At 44.6% G+C, this 20,780-nt stretch overlaps 1 protein-coding gene across 1 annotated transcript in view; it reads right to left on the bottom strand.

The window, feature by feature from the left end:
* Positions 1-10,621: 10,621 nt before the first annotated feature.
* The window catches only part of THBS4 (thrombospondin 4), a 45,743-nt gene continuing 35,584 nt past the window's right edge, over positions 10,622-20,780 (bottom strand). The window contains exons 14-22 of the mRNA XM_004455893.4: positions 19,680-19,798; positions 18,626-18,678; positions 15,921-16,114; positions 14,705-14,883; positions 13,980-14,028; positions 13,684-13,880; positions 12,740-12,912; positions 11,382-11,521; positions 10,622-10,850 (exon numbers count right to left, since the gene is read on the bottom strand). Coding sequence (XP_004455950.1) covers positions 10,789-10,850; positions 11,382-11,521; positions 12,740-12,912; positions 13,684-13,880; positions 13,980-14,028; positions 14,705-14,883; positions 15,921-16,114; positions 18,626-18,678; positions 19,680-19,798 — 1,166 coding nt within the window. The 3' untranslated portion in view covers positions 10,622-10,788. The remainder of the gene's footprint in view (positions 10,851-11,381; positions 11,522-12,739; positions 12,913-13,683; positions 13,881-13,979; positions 14,029-14,704; positions 14,884-15,920; positions 16,115-18,625; positions 18,679-19,679; positions 19,799-20,780) is intronic.

Genomic DNA, 20,780 nt, shown 5'->3' with positions numbered 1-20,780 from the left:
CTGCTTTGGATCTCGGCTCTGGCCAGACATGAAGCATGGGAAGGCGGAGGTTGAAATAAACACCTCCGTGGAAAGGTTTGCCAATGAGCGCCATCTGCTGAAAAGGAGAAAACCTGCTTTTAGGTCTCTACCCCAACTCAGGGAGAAAATATGTATCCCATTAGTGAGGCCCTGGCCTGATTTTGATAACTTTTGCTGGGCAATTTAAAAAGCTTAGAATACATTGAACCAAAAATCAAAGAAGAGCTGTGAAAAAAACAAAATACTAGGCAAGAGAGAGAAATTGACCATCAGAGTAAATTCACCAACATAATCAGATGCCTGGACATCAGCAAAAAATTGCAAGCCATACTAGGAAACAGGAAGAGATGGCCCAGCCAAAGGAACAATCCAAATATCCTGAAGAGATACCGGATTTAAAATAACTAATCAATGATAATTACACAAATCTCCTAAATCAATTTTTAAAATTCTTGGAAAACATGACTAAAGAGATAAAGGATATTAAGAAGACACTGGGTGAGCATAGGGAAAAATGTGAAAACCTGCAAAGAAAAGTAATAGAACTTATGGGAATGAAAGACATAGATGAGATTAAAAGCACATTAGAAGGATGTAACTGCAGATTTGATTTGCTCTAAAACAGAATTAGTGAAAATCAATCTAAAACCAAAATCAGATAAAAATACTATGAAAAAAGAAAATTACAGACCAATATCTCTAATGAATATACACGCAAAAATCCTGAGCAAAATTCTTGCAAACTGAATCCAAAGGCATGAAGAGAATTATATACCACAATCAAAGGGTTTTATCTCAGGTATGCAAGGATGGTTCAACACAAGAAAATCAATTAGTGTAATAAATCACATTAATAAAATGAAGGAAAAATATCACACAATCCTTTTGATTGATGCAGAAAAGGTATTTGACAAAATACATCATCCTTTCTTGATAAAAAACACTACAAAATATAGGAATAGAGGGAAACTTTCTCAATATGGTAAAATGCATTTATGAAAAGCCCACAGTTAGCATTGTACACAGTGGTGAAAGACTGAAAGCTTTCCTGCTGAGATCAGGAACAAGATTAGGATGCCCACTGTCACCACCATTATTCAACACTGTGCTAGAGATTCTAGCTAGAGCAATTAGGATAGATAAAGTAATAAAAGGCACCCAAATAGGACAGTAAAGTAAAACGTTCACTATTCACTGATGATATGATTTTATATCTAGAAAATCCTGAAAAATCTACAACAAAGCTACTAGAACTAATAAATGAGTTCAGCAAAGTGGTGAGATACAAGATTAATACCCAAAAATCAATAGTGTTTCTATACACTGCTGATGAGCAATCTGAGGAGGAAATCAGAAAAAATTTCATTTATAATAGCAACTAAAAGAATCAAATACTTAGGAATAAACTTAACCAAGGACATAAAGGACCTGTGTTCAGAAAACTATAAAACATTGCTAAAAGAAACCAATGAAGATTTAAATAAATGGAAGGACATTCTATGTTCATGGACTGGAAGACTAAATATTGTTAAGATATCAGTTGTACCCAAATTGATATAAAGATTCAATGCAATCCCAATAAAAATCCCAACAGCCTTTTTTTCAGAAATGGAAAAGCCAATTATCAAATTTATTTGGAAGAGTAAGGGGCCCTGAATAGCCAAAAATGTCTTAAAAAAGAACTAGGTTGGAGGAATCTCACTTCCTGACTTTAAAGCATATTACTTAGTAACACTGGTAAAAAACAGTATGGTACTGGCATAAAGACAGACAGATCTGACCAATGGAACTGAATTGAGATCTCAGAAATAGACCCTCACATCATTAGTCAAGTGATTTTTGACAAAGTTGTCAAGCCCTCCCAACTGAGCCAGAACAGTCTATTTAGCAAATGGTGCTGGCAGAACTGGACATCCATAACCAAAAGAAAGAAAGAGGACACCTATCTCACACCTTATACAAAAATTAACTCAAAATGGATCAAGGACTTAAATATAAAAGTGACAACCATAAAACTCCTGGAAAAAAATATAGGAAAAACATCCTCAAGATCTTGTAACAGGTGGTAGTTTCTTAAACCTTACTCCCAAAGCACGAGCAACAAAAGAAAAAATAGATAAATGGAACCTCTTCCAAATTAAACACTTTTGCACCTCAAAGGACTTTGTCAAAGTGTTAAAAAACAACAACTTAATGGGAGAAAATATTTGGAAATCACTTATCCAATAGGAGTTTAATATCCACGATATATAAATAGATACTACAACTCAACAGTAAAAAGACAATCCAATCAAAAAATAGGTAAAAGATTTGAATAGACATTTGTCCAAAGAAGAAATACAAATGGTGAAAAGACACATGAAAAAATGTTCAACATCACTAGCAATTAGGAAAATGCAAATCAAAACTACAATGAGATGGAGCGGATGTGGCTCAAGTGATTGTGCTTTGCCTACCATATGGGAGGTCCTGAGTTTGGTTCTTGGTGCCTCCTGGTGAAGGCAAATTGGTGTGGTGGGCAGGTGTGGTGAGCTGACACAACAAGATGATGCAACAAAAGAGTTTCAAAGAGGAAAGGCAATGAGAGACACAACAAACCAGGGAGCTGAGGTAACTCAGGTGATTGAGCACCTCTCTTCCACACGGGAGGCTGCAGGTTCAGTTCTTAGTGCCTCTTAAAAAGAAGATGAGTAGACACAGAGAGCCCACAGCAAATGGACACAGAGAGCAGACAGTGATTGCAAACAATGGGGTACAAACAATCTTTAAAAAAACTACAATGAGATATCACTTCACACCTAATTAGAATGGCCATATTTTAAAGTCAGAAAACTACAAGTGTTGAAAAGGATATGCAGAGATAGGTACACTTATTCACTGTTGGTGGGAATGTAGAATTGCAGACTGGCAGTTCCAAAAGAAGTTGAATACAGACTTACCATGTGATCCAGCAATACAACTACTAGGTATATACCCAGAAAAACTGAGAATAGTGACACGAACAGACATCTGCACATCAGTGTTCATAGTGGTATTATTCACAATTGCCAAAAGATGAAAACAACCCAAATGTTCATCAACTGATGAATGGATAAACAAATCGTGGTATATACACAATGGAATATTATGCAGGAGTAAGAAGAAATGAAGTCACAATGCATATGATATGGACGAACCTGGAGGACATTAAGTTGAGTGAAGCAAACCAGACATGAAAGGACAAATACTGTATGGTTGCACTATTTTGAACTAAATATATCGTGTAAACTCATGGAATTAATAATTAGAATATACGTCACCAGAAAATAGAAAGAAGATAGAGAATGTAAAGCTAAGGGTTAATCTGTGCAGAATTGGTAAAAAGGTTGTTTGTGAATCTTTGGAAATGAATAGAAATGGTGAGAGCATATCATTCTGTTTCCTAACTAGCGGAGCTATTATATGGGTATGAGAGTGGTTGAAAAAGAAAGTCTAAGAACATGTATATTACTAGAAGGAAAGCTAAAAAATGTAACAAGGGACTGTATAACAGTGAAACCTCATGTGAAACATGAATATGGGTAAAACTGCATATATAAGACAGTCTTTACAAAATATAAATGCAAACAAACTTGACAGATGGAAATAGAATAGCAGCTACCTATGGCAGGGGAAGCACAGAGATATTGAGATATTAAGTTTTTCTTTTTGTTTGTTTTTAATTTTTTATTATTATTAGAATAATGAAAATGCTGTAATAATGACTGAAGTGATGAATGCACAATTAAGTGATTATACCAAATACCATTCATTGTACACTTTGGATGGATTTATGCTTTATTAATATATATCAATAAAATTGATTTGTTAAAAATTAAAAATAAAAGAATCATACAGTGAAAAAAGCAAAACTAATTTCCTTCCATAAAGCTTTCTTAGATCTTAGATGATGTCTGCTACTATTCATTCTAATAGATGCTCTAAAATAAGCAATTCATGAACAACTGTTTAGAAAAAATAAACATGGCAACAGATGCTTGCACTTAGTTTGTCAACTCTTCTTTTGTGGACACATATGGTCTCATCAATAGTGGTTTCCTATTGTTTTTTCGTTTTGTTTTGTTTTTAAGGAGGTACCAGGGATTGAACCCAGGACCTTGTACACAGGAAGCAGACATTCAACCATTGAGCTACAGCTGCTCCCCCATTGTGCTAGATCACAGATGGACTGAAATGAGTGCATTTTTCAGACCGAAGCTGTGACTTCTGAGGGCGACGTGTCTAGGGCAGGGTTGGGAGCTGGTCACCACATGCCTGGAGCACTCACTCAGCTCAGGGTCTATTTGTGGAATTTCTGGGATGAAGGACAAGGCCTGATTGAAACACAGGCATATTTTACTTTTAAGATCCAAATCCAAAGAGCAGGAGCTGAAAAATCCAGGTCCAATTTGTGGTGGCTCGCCAAACAGAAATTAGACTGAGCTGGGACCCATTGTTGCTTGTGAGTTGGGAGGTAAAACCAAGGGCATTTGTTTTATTTCAGTTTAATTTTTTCCATTTATATAACATGGCCATCCATATTTCCCTTAGCTAATATTCTGCTGAACCCATTTACAGTGCTCACGGGTTCCTTTATCACGTTCTTCTCTTGTTTTACTTCTTCTCACAGGAACAACACGTGCGAGGGAGTTTGGTTTTGGAACGGTCTGTGTGCTCGGCAGGGGCTGCCTGCTCTGTCTCTGGTGACGGGGGTTGGATGGGTAATGTAGCCAGAAACACCTCGTAGAGCTGAGAGTGTGGGGCCTGGAGGTGGCCCTGGCTCTCCCTGTGGCCCCCTTCTCTCCCCTGAGCACAGGCCCCTGTGTCGCTGCCCCACATGTTGCTTTTCTTGGCTTGTCTTCTGTCCGTCTTGCTCTTTTAGAGTGGAGCAGCTCCCAGGTCCCGGGTCCCAGCTTGCTCTCTGGCTGCCCTGCCCATCCTGCGCCCCTTGAATGTCAGTCCTTCTTGGGGCTCCTTCCTCACCCTCACGCCTCCATTCCGGGACCCTGAGGCTTCCGTGGTTCCAGGAGATGAGGCTAGGAACCTTGCCCTCGGCGGACACTGTTGCTACCCCTGCTCTTTGGCTGTGGATGTCCCTGTGGAGATTGGATTCTCCACCACTCGGGGACGCTTTTTTCAGAACAGGGACAGTGGTGCCGTCATCATGGCCCTCAGCATGGCCCCCAGCAGGCTCCCGCTGCCTTCCCGCCTTGCGGGAGTGGGACAGACCTGGCCACCCCGGACCCCCCCCCCACCCCGCTCTGTCTCTAGAGCTGCTCTAGTTTTAATTCTCCATGAGCCTAACTTCTCTGAACAATACCCTGGGTGGTTATTTATTTTTTTTTCAAGAAGGCCCCAGAAACCCAAAGAGGTTAGACTACCAACATTTGAAGTTGCTCAGGATGTGGTGGGGTACCACCCTGACGTCCTGACTTCTCTCTTCCTCTGGATCCCCCTTTCCCCATGCTCCCACGCAGGCAGAGTGGATCCTGACGGATAGGAATCAGAGCCAGCCTGTAAGTTACTCTGTCTTTTCTGTACCCAAACCTAAGCCCTTGGAGGAAGTCTCGGTTTTGGGAAAGTTAAGTAAAGGAAGACTGGGCACAGACAAAACTACTCAGCCCAAAGTGAGGGGAGTAATAAGGCGTCCCTCCTCTGACTGCAGAAAGATTCTGCCCCACTGAGGGGAGCAGCGAGGAGAGAGGAAAGGAGGAGTGCCGCCTGGGCTCAGACAGAGCTGGGCATCCCTGTGGTCTGTTAGCCTCGAGAACGGGGCTGCTGCTGATAGTGGTGGCCCCCAACACTGTGGTACCAGGGAAACACCCCAGAATCTTGATCCTGGGAGAAGCATGGAAATCCTAAGAGAGTCTGAGTTCATGTTTCTCTTGAATCTGGCAGAAGGAGCTGTCAAGAATAAGTTGAAATATTAATAGGAACCCCAAATGTTGGCCTCCAAACAGGGTCGTGTCACATCTCGCTCCCCTTGATGTGTGATAAATGACGTTGTTCTCAAGTTTCCTTGAGTCTTAATCAGATTCTTTTCTTTCCTGCTTGAGTCTATTCCAAGATCTCTTCCTGGCCTGGGCCATATGCTCACAGACACTTAGATAATAGGTGACTAGATTTCAGCATCTCTCTCATTCTCTTTCTATGGCCCAGCACCCACATTAAACTAAGGACAATCACCTATAATAATTCTGAAATACAGACTTGGCAGGGAGAAGGAAAAGCTTCCTGTCTTTTTCTTGGGTGTAGGCAAAATGTGCTCTTAGTCTTCTCCACCTCCCATCCTGCACCTGCCCTGAGAATTCTCTCTCACCTCCTGAGGCGTTCCTCCCAGGCATGGTCTTTTCCCACAGTAAATCAAACATGGGGAAGCGGACTTGGCCCAATGGATAGGGCATCTGCTTACCACATGGGAGGTCTGCGGTTCAAAGCCCGGGCTTCCTTGACCCGTGTGGAGCTGGCCCATGCGCAGTGCTGATGCGCGCAAGGAGTGCTGTGCTGCACAGGGATATCCCCCATGTAGGGGAGCCCCATGAACAAGGAGTGCACCCTGTAAGGCGAGCCACCTAGAGCAAAAGAAAGTCCAGCCTGCCCAGGAATGGCACCGCACACACGGAAAGCCAACACAACAAGATGACGCAACAGAAAGAAGCACAGATTCCCGGTGCCGCTGATAAGGATAGAAGTGGTCACAGAAGAACACACAGTGAATGAACACAGAGAGCAGACAACTGCGGGGGGGGGGTGGGGGGGGGGGTGGGGGGGAGGAAGGGAGGGGAGGGGAGAGAAATTAAAAAAAAAATCAAACATGACACCCCTCCCCTCCTATCTTCCCCAATCACCCTCCCAACCCCACAGCGATCTCAGTGAGAAGACAAGAGGAGTCCAGTCATTGAGATCAATTCAAAATAGTTGGTGAGTAATTGATGGTCACTCATATTCCTAAATTTTTAATTAAAAAAAAAAGGAGGTAACATTCACTTAACATAAAATTGACCATTGAAAAGTGTACAATTCGGTGACATTCACAATGATGTGCAAATATCACCTCTACCTAGCTCCAAAACATTTTCATCACCCCAAAAGGAAACTCCATACCCATGCAGCAGTCACCCCCCATTTTCCCTTCCCTCGCACTCCTGGCAACCACTAATCTGCTTTCCGTCTCTATGGATTCTCCTATTCTGGACATGTCATGTAAATGGACTCATACAACATGTGACTTTGTGTGTGGCTACTTTCACTTAGCATAATGTTGTAAAGGTTCATCCTTATTGTAGCATATCAGAACTCATTCCTTTTTCTGGCTGATTAGGATTTCATCTTATAGCCCTTCCACATTTTTCTTATCCATTCATGGGTTAATGGGAATTTGGATTGTTGCCACATTTAGGCTATTGTGAATAGGGCTGGTATGAAAATTCATGTGCAAGTTTTTATTTGGAACTCCTGCTTTCAATTTGGATGTGGAAATAGGAGTGGAACTGCTGAGTCAAGTGGTAATTCTATCTTTATTTTTTTGAGGAACCACCAAACCATTTTTGCAATGGCTATACCATTTCACATTTCCATCAGAATAAGGGATACATTTTTCCACATCCTTGCTTATGCTAGGTATTTTCCATTTTGTTGATTGGTTTATTGATATTAGCCATTCTAGTGGGTGTGAGTGGTATCACATTGTGGTTTTGATCTGCATTTCCTTAATAACTGAAGATGTTAGCATTTTTTCATGTGCTTGTTGATAATTTGTATATCTTTTTTTTTTAGGAGGTACTGTGGATTGAACCCTGGGCCTCGTACATGAAAAGCAGGCACTCAACCACTGAGCAACACCCATGCTGCCCATTTGCATTTCTTTGAAGAAACGTCTATTTAAGGCATTTCCCTGTATTTTAATTGGGTTGCTCATCTTTTTGTTGTTGAGTTGTGGTATTTTTACTTTTACATGAGGATCTTATTAACCTGTATGGAACCCTAGTAGGTATTTGAGCCACTGCATTAAAGCTGAGCATAAAAACTTTCAGGGAGCTGAAGGAGGGACTGCAGGCGGGAGGCGTGCGGGGAGAGGGTACACGTGCCAGGCTTTCCAAGTCTGTATCTGAATCTGGCTAGCCTCTCTAAAGTACTTCTTGATTTCCACAACCTCTTCCACTTTCCACTTCTGAAACAAGTTTTCTGAAAGCTTCAAGCTTTTGTACATTAACTTCCAAAATATAGAGGAAGGACGACTGGGAATAGAACAAGGTGGTTGGATCGACTGTGAGTTGGTAAGTATTTAACAACCAGCTTTTCAGTTAAGTGAGCCCTGATCTGTAGTGTTTGCTGATTTCTGTGGTGTAAATACTCCCACTACGGCCAATTTCAAGATTTCAACAGTTTAACAACTGGCTCACGAAATCCCTAAGAATTTAATTGGCAGTTCTCATGAGCTGGGCCAAACTGGGTTCACCACACCACTGGATCTCCCTGCCTTCGTTTGCTCTCGGGTTGTTTTGCATATATATCAAGTCTTTTCTTTACAACAAAGTTATAAGCTCTCCGAGGGATGGAATTGTCTTGGCATGGTTCCAGACTCAAAATTATTGACCAACTAAAAAGGGCATCTATTTCCTGTGGACAGATTGCTTTCTCAGAGCAACTGAACAGCCACTGGTGGGGAGCTGGAGTGGGGACGCTGTCTCTTCTTTCCACCAAACCTCAAGCAGGGAGTGCAGGGAAGAATTCACAAGCCTTGGGCCATTTTTTTTTTTAATCCCCCCTGCCCCTGTGGCTTTTTGCGTGCTGTCTGCTCTGTGTCCATTTGCTGCATGCTCCTCCGTGTTCCTGCTTGTCTTCCTCTTTTTTGTTACATCGCCTTGCTGAGTCGGCTCTCCGCGGCATCTGCGGGTCCAGCAGCACTCTGCAGCATGCAGGCGAGCCTGCCTTCACAAGGAGGCCGCGAGGTGCAAACCCAGGGCCTCCCATATGATAGACGGGAGCCCAACTGATTGAGCCACAGCCGCTTCCCCCTAGGGCTATTTTGATGAGGAAACTCAAGCTCACTTAACTGAAGAATTAAGTGTAGACTCACATCTGGATCTGATCAATCAACCCACTTTCCTTTTAGAGGTTAGCCTATTTGATGTAGATAATCTGGTACTGACTCCCAAGATTAGAAAGACACTTCCTCAAGATGAGGATCTGTAGCCTTTATCACAGACTGCCTAGTAAAGTGCCAAGGACTCTGGGGAGAGGGCATTAACGTAACTACAAAGGTGTAACATATCTGTACCATGGCGGGGCAGGTGGGCTAGAGAGTTCGTGGAAGACCTAAGGCTCGTGAACTTGTCAGTGAGAGATGAAAAGTGATGAAAGAGAGGATTGAGAGATGCAACCTTCAACCAAATGAATTCACTTCTGCTCCCTGGGCTTTTTGCAATTGAGAAACACCTGTAGACGTAGAGCCACTGGGTGGAAGAAGTGCACAGCAGCAAAACGGCCCACGGATACCTTGAAGGCAGCTTCTGCAGCAGGTTACTCCTAGGAGACTAGGTAGAGTCACCCGAGATAACAATTGCTGGATGGGTTTGAGGTGTGTCTACTCATTGAAGACCTTGGAATGAGAGACCAAGTGTCCTGAATTGTGAGGCCACACACATCTGGGCTTTACATGTGTGTGCAGTTGTCAGAAAAGTCTCCATAGTTTATACTGGTCCTGCCTATATAATTGTGTCTTCTGACTATTAAAATCATAATGAAACTATGGTGAAGGTGTTTATTCTTTATTTGTTACTTAGGATATTTTCAGAAATTCTGCAATTGGACAATATATTACTACCTAGTAATGGTCTTTGAAACTAAATTCCTAGAGAATTTCTGAAAAATTTGCCTGGATCTTTTACTTACGAATTGAATGTAAAATCACCTAGTACCACAATTAGGCACATTTCTGCCCTGTACATACAGTGACACTACTGATATTACCAGAGTAAGAGCATGTGTTTAGAGCAGCTCTTTGAGTCACAGGAGGGCTTGTATGATCCATTGTCCATGTTCCTTAGGAGGTATTCATTCACCCGTCTATCCATTCACTCACTCAATTATTCATTCATCCATTTATTCATTCCCTAGCCAAACCATTATTGGATAGCTTCTGTATGTCAGGTACTGTGTAAGCAATGGACTAAGACAGATCCTTTGTTCGTAATAAGCTTAAGTTCCACTAGGGGGAGCCAAATATATAAAGAAACCTAATGATTGTGTTGGCCTGTGGGAGGGGAGGAGGGAAGGTAGGAGGAATAGCCTGAAGAATCTGCCCCGGGATTGGTGGGAAAAGTCTTTATGGAGAGAAATCCCTGAGAGCGTGTTTCACTAAGGAGGCTGCTGAGGGGAGCAGAGGGCCTTTGGGCTTTCTGTGTGAACCCAGTCGGCACAAGCAGAGAGGAGACCTTTGATGTGTGCCTTCTGATCCACTCAACGTGCTCAACCTACCTGACCGAAGCGCTCTGAGAAAAAAGAGCCCCTGCAAGTCCCATGTGCAATGTACACACTTTCAAGTCTAAGCTACACACCAGCAATGTCTGAGTATCATGGATGGTTTTTAGAAAAGAGTCTTCTCTTTTATTGCCACATTCATATAAAAAGTTATGATATATCTTGGTTGGTAAAAGAAAGCCACAGTTTATATAAAGAAAATCATAGGAAGTTAAAATATATATGGCTTTAGGGTTTGGAAAAGCAGTTATGGATTACTTCCTCGATTTAATTATCCAGCTGATCGAAGTTCTGGGTTTGAAACTCCTGGAAGTCCTCTGGGATGGTGTCTGCAAAAAGAACAGGGACAGGAGGGATTAGCAGGGCTCCTTCCGTCCGGGAAGACTGTTCCAGCCAGCGCTATGTGGGGAGCCTGTAGGGGTCACTGTCAGTGCGTCCAAGAGGTTCAAAAGGCCCCACAGCCATTTTCTAGTTCAGGTTGCTTTGCAAATTATTGCTGAAAGCCCAGGAGTGCTCATGCACGAGCCTAACGAAAATTAACCGGCAGAATGGATGTTGAGTCTGTGATTATGTTTGAGCTGCATGAAAATAAAGGCTGCCTGTAAATTAAATCTGACTGAATTTCTCACTGAACCCCAAACCCTAAGCCAAGCAGTTAAATTCTATGAGTCTCAATTTCCACATCTACAAAATAGGAAATGTGAGACCTACCTTCTGTTCCATTACACAGGGACTATCAAGTTTTAATGAATACGTGGTAAGAGTCTCGGGCTTTGGGGAGGAATGTACAGTATAAAAATAAGGTGGCATTATTTGATTAATTCTGGTAATAAAATGATTCAGTGATAAGAACACGTTACCATTGCAGCGATACTTGAGGTTCGACCAAATGATGTTTTCTTGAGAGAAGCAGAAAACGCCAAGTCTGCCTCCACGCATGGTGGTGTCTATGGTGACCCCAGAGTCCGCCACCAACTCAGAACCTTCATAAAATCGCACCCTGTAGGCAACAAGCTGGCGTGAGTCTCCGCGAAACCCAAGTCCAGGTCAGGATGAAGAACCATCGCGAGACCCAGGGAGGTCCACTTCTCTTACACCAGCATCTTTAATTCTGTTTCCTACTCCATTTCTCACTGACTTGCCTTGTGCTCCAGCTGTACCCCCCTCCCTGACTAGAATAAAAGCTCCCTGAGGGCAGGGACCGTGAGTCCATGCTTTCTAAACTTCTGTCTCTCAGAAGACCTAACAAATTTTGGGCACAGAGTCAAATTCAATAGGTACTTGCAGATGCTAAAGAGAAATCGCAACCTGAAAAAGAGGCTTTGTGTCTTCATATATATATATATACACACATATAAATTATATGTACATATAAGTTATATTTTCTATGATTTCCTTTCAGGAAAGAAAAGGGGATATTTCAAAATATTTGTTATAAAAAAGGAAGACTGAACATTCAAAGTCATGTCACAAAGAAGGACAAAATATTAACTAGCCCTCACAATTTTCTTTCTCCCACCAGCCTGCTTGCCTGCCCTGGAAGGGAGAATGCAATCAATATTCTTTCTTAATTGCACTACCTAAGCTGGTGTGGGGGTTTATCTGCAAGTCTGAGTATGAGAAAGTAGGCACACTATCTAAATTTCAAAGATGGAATCCATCCTAACGTGTAAGAATAGCTTTTGAAATCATATTCCTATAGAGAAAGAAGGCAGATTGCATGAGCTCCTGTGAAGATCTATTCACACTGTGCGTGGTCCATGCCATGCCTTGTGCTGGGCACCAGAGAGATCAAAATAACCTAAGATACAGGAGCCGTCCTCCCAGAGTCTAGAGTCAAGTAAGGAAGTGACTCATTCCAAAGCAGTGTGCAATATGCCAGCGTAGAGAATTCTACAAGGCCCAGAGGCATCCCAAGGGAGGGTGTGGATAAAAGGTCCAGCACACCCCTAACCTCACACGTGTCAGCACGTCCAGTCTCAGGCTTCTCTGAAGAGCCATTCAAGGGTACCACCCAAACGCCAGTGCTGAGGCCTCCCACCCCAGTTTGGCACTCATGTCCAGAAAGGACAGTCTGGCCTTGGGTGTCTTTCCTCCACATTCTTTCTGGGAGCTATAGGCATATCCTGGAGGAAAATCCTAGGCCAGGCTGCTCAGAGAAGCGGAGGGTCTGGGGCCTGCTTCAAGCGCAAGGTGAGTGGACGGCTCCTCCACCTACCTGATGTAGCCCACCTGGGGCCTGTGCTGCAGGAACCAGCGGTAGGACACCTTGTCCTTCCAGCCCACGTTCCTGGAGTCCTTCCACAGCAGCCTGACCTGGTCACTGGTGTCTCCTGTGTGCCACAGGGAGTTCCGGAGATGCTCCCCCGGGCCTGTCTTAGACTTAACGGCCTGGACAATGACAAAAGCAAATTTTGAAAACAGGATGCCCAGACACCCTTGCTGCTTCTTAGAGCTTGAGGTGATGAGGGGGTTTTGAAATCACAGTTACAATCTGGCTCTTTGGTTTTTGGACAAAAGCATAAACAAATGCCATTTCCACTGAGGTTTATTTCAATGCTTCAGTACTAAGCATTGGCCAGTGTTACACTAAACCATTCCACCTTTTTCCTCCTGTAAATCCACTACTTCCCACAGTCACCACTGAGGACTCCCATCAAAGGTCTGGTTCCTGCAGTCTGCCCCCACTCCCAGCAAGAGATAGCCCATCAGAGCTCCCATACAAAAAGGCTCCTCGAGGACACGGATTAGCCAGCTGCCAACATCAGTACGGATGGGTCCATTTCTTTTTTTTTTTTTTTTTTACAGAGGCAATTGCCATAGTATTTTTCGATGTTATCCTAAGGAAATATGGCATTTGATTTTACCATAACTAGATAATCAATATTGAACAAAACTCTCTATTAGTTCTAATTCATATTAACAGAGAGATTATTCTATTTTTTTAAGAGGTATGGGGGATTAAACCCAGGACTTCATATGTGGGAAGCAGGCACTCAACTGTGATATCAAAGTCGTCATACTTTTTTTTAAAGAAGGCACCAGGGATTGGATACATTTCTCAGATTAACTAAATGGACATATGGGAGAAGGTAGAAATGAAAAGGAGGAGGGTAAAGAGCCCAGAAGAAAGAGAGATGAGTGGCTTCAAACCACCAGTACCTTGAGTTGAATGCCGGGTTCCGCGACAGCTCGGAAGGGGGTGGCTTGCCAGTAAGTCTGCTCCGTCTGCTTCCACATGACCGCGTAGAAGCTCGAGCTGTCTTGGTAACCGAAGATAAAGCCCGCATAGTCGTCATCCGTCTGGGTATTCACATGGAAGGTCCCTTCAAAGTCAACGCCGTTGAAAGCCGTGTACCCTGTAGAGATCAGAGTAAGATGAGGAAAATAGACAAGTCACACAAGTAGCTGGAAAGCGTGAATGCTACACGGAGAGGTGACTGAGGCCCCAGACATACCCACTGCCAGGCCAGGATCGCTGTTCATGGTCTGCACAATCTCCATGCCCTGCAGGGAGAGGGGAGGGAGTTAAGAGCAACTTGAGAGGAAGCTGAGTGGACTTGTAGACACTCAGAACCTTAGGCACCATGGCTGAGTGGTCAGTGATGCTTGACCTCCACATGAGGTTTTTATTATCTCAGTACCTATTCTACCTTGTTACATGCTCAAATAAAGCACCTAACACTACTTTTAATGGAGGTTAAAAAAAAAAATCCTCAAAGCTGAATAAAAATAATTTTGCTAAAGCTGCCATTTAAGTTGATTCAATAAATCCTTAATTGGGGGACTTATACTTCTAATGAATGTAACCAGCTGTGTAACTCTGGAAAGTCTACTAAGCCTCTCTGTGCCTTCCTTCCTTGGTTACCTGACAAGGAGGACCCTACGGGAGGCAATCTATGGAAGACATAAGGAATGGGACCTTGGGGTTTAGCTATTTCAGTCACTTGTCAGCAGTGCTGCCATGAGCAACTCATTTCATGTTTCTAAGACTCGATTTCATCATCTGTAAAGTGGCAGTAACGAAAGCACTTTGTTACAGAGCTATCGTGAGGAATAAATGAGCACCTGACTCATGGTCAGCACCCTCCAGTTGTTCCCTACTGTCATCATGAGGGTCTCTGTTAAGAGGAAAGTCGGAGGCGTAGGCTGTGCTGGGAATTGCCAACCATGCTGCACTCACCTGGTTCAGAACCACCCAGTTGGGGTCGATCTGTGCATCTCCTTCAGGATCCAGGACCACGGTCTGGTAGGCCCGGAAGTCAGTCAGCGTGACCTCTGCATTCTCCGGGCAGACGTCGATCCAATCAATGACGTGGTCCTGGTCAAAGTCTGTCTCACAGATATCTCCCACCCCATCACCTGTGGGGGTGGAGAAGGAGGAGCCGGGCTTGGTAATGCCCACACCCACCATCCCTCCTCCACAGAGGACAGGGGCTCAGAGACGAACAGAAGAAAGGCTCTGCTCCACCTCCAGAGCAGCCATTTTCAACCAGTGCTGGGAGAGGAGTTGGGGACAGGAAAGTCCCAGCTGGCCCTGGAGCCCATCGCTGGTGTCCTCGGGATGGGCGGCCAGGCCAGTTCCCAGAGGAGACCTAGGGTTTCTTCTAGTAAGCTCGATGGGAACAGTTCCTGCACTCTGTTCCCAGGAAGTTCTTGTTATTACATAGTCAGGTTCACCAAAGGGTGGGTCTCAAGCCTGATCTTAAATAAGGTAATGTCTGTAGCACTTCCTAGACTACAACGGACGAGGGGAAATTATTATTGTCACCAGAGTATCTCTAAGATAGTAACCTCTGCTGTCCCCTAGGCTAAATCTGGCCCACACAGTTTTGTGCAATGAGATGATGGAATTAAACTTTTGAACCTGCATCGCCTTGAATGTGCACACCCTCTCCAGTTCCCTATAGTCCCTACCACTCTCTGTTGTCTCCCATCTGGTTTTATGCACACCTTTCTTGACCTGCCTGGCCCCATAGGCATCTGAGTTTATGAAACTACCCTAGACCATTCCTTTCTGTACCCTTTTCTCTATCCTAATCCTTCTTTTCTGGGACTCACAGTGAAGGGAGCAAGCAAGATGGCAGAGCAGCTCTCCAAGTCCCCGGGGAACTGAGCTGTTAGTGGGTGGCTGCTTCCCTGGCCCTGGTGATCTCACCTAAGGCTGCTCAGGAAGGTGCAAAGTGGCTGTTGTCTGACTGAGTTTGGAGACTGGTGTTCTACCAGGCATCTACTGTCCACACGCGCTGTGGCTCCTCAGAGAAGTGGGTTTGGAGAAGCAGCCATTGGAGGTGGGCAAGCTGGGGATGCTCTGGACTGGTGCCCTGAGAGAGGCATGTTGCTGTGCTGGCTGAAGGGAGCCACGGGGTCCCATGAAGTCCTGGGCTGAGCCCACTTACTGTTGCGATCCTCCTGAGCTGGGTTGGGGACTAGCCGGCAGTTGTCTGGTCCAGGGGGCAAGAGGTCGGGTATGCCATCATTGTCATCGTCATCGTCACACTCATCACCAATCCCATCCTTATCAGTGTCCAGCTGGGCACTGTTAATGACGGTGGGGCAGTTGTCTGTGCTGTCCTGGTGCCCATCTCCATCGCTGTGGGAGAAAGGAGAGGGGCTTGGATCACAGCTCAGCAGGAGGCAGGAAGCATCCAGTTCTTGGGGATAAGAGCTTGTGTTTGGGGCTTAAAATAGGCTTTGGCCCTTTATCAAACTCACTGGGGTCATTTCTGTAGATAAGGCTGTCCTATCAGCCTCAGAGACAAATTCCCCACTTCTTTAATTTGTTGAAAAAGTAGGTCATTCCCTACTCAAGATGGCAAGGGTCTACTTCCGTGATTTTTGTGACCAGATGCTCTTATCAGCCCCGGGTAACTGCCATGTGATACCCATGTGATACTCAGAGAATGTGTGCAGGGCGTGTGGAGAGGGCCCCTGGAGCCAGCCCACCTTGGCTTGAAGCCTAGCTCAGTCACGTACCAGCATGTGACCCCAGGCATGAGACTTACCTCTCTACAACTCACTGTCCTCATCTCTAACATGGGGATAATAGTACCTACCCCATAGGGTTGCTATGAAGATTAAATGATTTAACATTATTAACATTGTGCATATTAAATTTTAATATGGGGAAAAGCACTTGCTAAATGCCTAGCTCCTAGGAAGCCCAACAGTATTTCTTTTATATTAGTCTTCACAACTGCTGGCCAGAGGACCCAACAAGGACGCATACCCGAATGCTGTGGGGAGAATGGCGAAGAAAAAAAAGGACCTCCCCTTCCTGAGAGGAGGATGTAGGCCTGGCTCAATCTTGGTCTCAAGAACTACTCAGCACCTTCATTCAATGCCCACCTGGACTTCTCTTCTTTCCAGGCCATCGAAGGATGATTCTACCCTGTCTCCCAGAGTTTACCCTGAATTGACAGAGCTCCCATATCTATTCTGGATCAAAGCAGATATTCTTTCCATCATGCTCCCATCCCCAGCCTGCCCTGGGCTTGGAACTGTCCCTACATCTTCTGGAGTGGGGAAGTCAGGGACTTGGAGGGGTACAGAGGAACAGAAGGGTCCCAGAGACAGTGAGGCCAACCTGGAAAAGCGAAAGACAACATGGCTCAAACAATGGGTTTCTGAGTACACAGCAGGGCTGTTTTTCAACACAAAAGATTGAGCTATTTCCATTAGCAGTCATTCTATATAGTCCTGAACATTTTAATGCAATAACAAGCAGTTCCTGTCCTTCTCCCCAAAGTTCAAGTTTTTAGGAACTGAAATGGAGCAGAATAAGTCATTTGTTTCCAGCAACTATCTAGAGGCTAGTGGGATGGGATATTTTAGAAATTACTGTGGATGGTAATAAGAGTGCAGGACGACCTGAACCAGAGTGTTCTTGGTGTACATAAATTAGGGTGATCATCAGGGTACGAGCCCCACCCTCCACTCTGAACAGAGAGGGACATCCTAGGGAAGGTGGTCCTTGTGCTGGAATAAGACTAACAGTCACCATTTCTGGGATATCACCTGAGGGCAGGCACTATGTTGGGAGATTTACATCCATTATCATTAATTTAGACCAAGAGACTGTGAAGTGCATTTGATTATGCTGCTTTGCAGATGAAGAGGTTGACACTTCAGGGAGAGTTGCGAGTGGTGAAATATGTGTAGGTTAACTCAGCTAGTGTGTGCTTTTCAGCAAGGACACCAATTGTAGTGAAGGAGGTGTGCAAACACCTCTGGGGACTTTATAGGAGCTGTCCTTGAGTGAGGTTTGGATCAAGAACTGGCATTTGCAGGGCAACCTCTGATTCAGGTATTAGAAGAGAAGCCCCATATCTTCCCACTCTGTCTTTCAGAATCCTTTCTTTCCTCCCTGTCCTGGCTGCCTCTACAAGAATTCCATGAGATGGAAGGGTTTCAGCCTTGGATCGCAGGTGCCTCTAGGGCAGAGCTTCAGGCGGGTGTGCTTTTGGTGCTGCTCCTGCAGCATCTGCTTCAGCCCTGGGTCTGCATGTAGGACCCCATCCAGGCTGTGCTAGGAGTGTGGACTGAGAACAGTGAAACAACAGAGCCCTCAGCAAACTGACAGCCTTCTCTTTCATAATGATGGAGAAGCTTTCCTCAGCTGAAAGAGTATAATAGTAAGGTAGCTAATATTTACTGAGTGCTACCTGTGTAACGGAGACCATGATGAACACTTTCATAGATCAACTCAGTTAATTCTCACAATAGTCCTATGAGCTAGATCCTATTGTCATCTCATTTTGCAGATGAGAAAACTGATGCATAGAGAGATTAGGTAACTTGCCTAAGGTTAGCCACGTAGTAAGGGAAGAAGTTGGGATGTAGATCAGCTGTCTCACTCATTGCCGGACTCCAAAGCATGCTGCTCTATTGCCTCTCCTGTGCCCAGTGGCCCATTCTGACACTGTTACTCCCTACACGGGACCTTGAGAATGTGGGGTGACTGACTATTGGCAGGGCTATTGTCCCACCAGCAGCTCAGTATTCCTAGAGAAATCCCAAAGCCTGGCAGCAGCAACAAGCTCCAAAATTTAAATCCTTCTGGATTTTTCCATCTGGCCCTATGCAGCTGGGAGATGTGCCATACCTGTCTTGATTGGTGTCACAGGAGTCCCCAACCAGATCATTATCCACATCCGACTGCCAAGAGAACAGAACATGTTGTTATTTACCCCTGGGACTGCATGAACAGAATGTTCCAGAGAAGGCAGACCTGGACCATCATTACTGGATTCAGGAATTATTTCTCTGGAACTGGGGTGGTACAAAACTGCAAAAGGACAACACCATATTGGTGTAGGCACAATGCTGAATTTTCAAAAGCCTTCTAAAATATCGTGCTAAATGGATGGTCTGCCTACACACCAGATGAGCTGCTTGGAAAAGGGCACCAGGCTAGTAGGGTAGCATGTGGGGACGTAGAACTCTGGCATGGGAAGGAAGGGAGCCAGCCACAGGCAGGGGATGAGGAAAACTGATTTTCCTTTGCTTCTGCATTTTGGAATTGAGCCAGAAGAGTGAGTGAGTCACAATGGGCAACAATGACTCCTCTTTCTCAGGGCTTTAAAAATAGATGATGGCGCGGGTGTAGCTCAATGGTTGAGTGCCCACTTCGCATGTATGAGGTCCTGGGTTCAATCCCTGGTACCTCCTAAAAAATAAAATAAAATAAAATAAAAGAATAAAATACCCATCATGCCCAATTACACAGCCAGGGAGTGGGAGTGAAAAGGGAATCTCAACAAGTTGCTGCCTGAACATAACCTGAAATGTCCATACAGAGGTTGTGCAGGGTTTTGGGGACTGAAGGGACATGAGTCACCCCATGGTTAATTTCCATGTTCTATCTTCCTTTCAGGAAAACAAATCTGTTTTGAGCATTATTGAGCTCATATAACTAATCTCATAGGCTCTGTACAGCCTATGAGATCAGTCTAAAGGACCTCAGATATCCTGGAGTGTTCTTCCCATCACTTCCAGGGCTAAAATGTGTAACTTTGCCTCCTCTGCTCTATTAGGTAAGTGGCAGCAGCAGAGAACTGGGCCGATGGGCTCTGTTGAGTGATTGCAGACACTGGGCTTAAATGAGTCTTTGCATAGGGAATTTCACTGGGAGTTTGAGTCCCCTGCCCCCTACTAACCTGGTTAGGGTTGCTGACATCAGGACAACTATCACAGGCATCCCCCACGCCATCACCATCCTTGTCCTCTTGGCCACGATTGGGAACTTTTTGGCAGTTGTCCAAAATGTTTTTTATTCCTGCAAGAAAGGAATGCTAAGCTGGCTCATGAGACCATCACAGCGAGGTAAGGAACGTCCTATCTTTTAGGTGCTGTACGGATCAGACCTGTGCACGCGTATGTGGTGAGTTACCTCTTACTGGGTCTTTGTCACATACCCACCGCCCTTTTATAGGAGTTGTATGGAGGTACCTTTAAAGGATGGATTCTAGGAGAGTTGGAAATGAGCAGTTCCCTGAGGCATTTATCAACTATAACCTGTGTAGGATGTCAAGGACTATCACAGCAACCAGATGCAGAAGTCGTGAAGGCCAGGTGGACTGGCTCTGGAGCGAGGAAATTGTGGGAGAGCCCAGCTATGACTGGGATAGCTTCGCATTCAGTGATGCTGTACAGCAACTTGACATCAGCAATGGTTAGAGTATTTGCATCATGGAAACTGGCAAATGCAACAAATCAGGGCTTTTGTTTGCTTGTTCATAAAGCCAGTTTACCAGCACACCTCTGGATCTGGGTCCATTGGTTGGGCTCGTAAAAGATGAGTTATATTCTAGAGAGGCATGGATATCCTGGAGTGGTATGTATGTGTGTTTATGTGTGTGTGTGTGCATGTGCATGTGTGTAGGGGTATTTCTAGAAGGATTTTCTTTCAAGGCCCTGTGATGTGATATGCTTTCCAGAAGCTATCAGAGTCCAGCCTATACTCTATAATATAAGCATATTCCTCTTTCTCTATATTGTAGAAGCTATACAGGAACAAATCCCGCTCCCACCCCAGGGTCTCAGGAGGCTCTAGAGCTGCTGAGAGCTGCACCCCAGGGGGTAACATGAGCACAGATCACAATATGGGGTTCCTGGAGCCACCCTGCTGCCACAGCCCTTCCCTAGGCAGGCAGGGGCTACCCAGGTCTCTGCAGGAGGTGCCTGACTCAGAGGACGGGGTCTGGGGCCTGCTCAAGGCCCTTCGCTCAATTCTCTACTTCCAGGTCTCTAATATGTAA

This window comes from Dasypus novemcinctus, chromosome 2 (genome assembly GCF_030445035.2).
Source record: "Dasypus novemcinctus isolate mDasNov1 chromosome 2, mDasNov1.1.hap2, whole genome shotgun sequence".
NCBI classification, from domain to species: domain Eukaryota; kingdom Metazoa; phylum Chordata; class Mammalia; order Cingulata; family Dasypodidae; genus Dasypus; species Dasypus novemcinctus.
The sequence above is the reverse complement of the archived record's forward strand: the minus strand, read 5'-3'. Positions and strand labels throughout refer to the sequence as shown.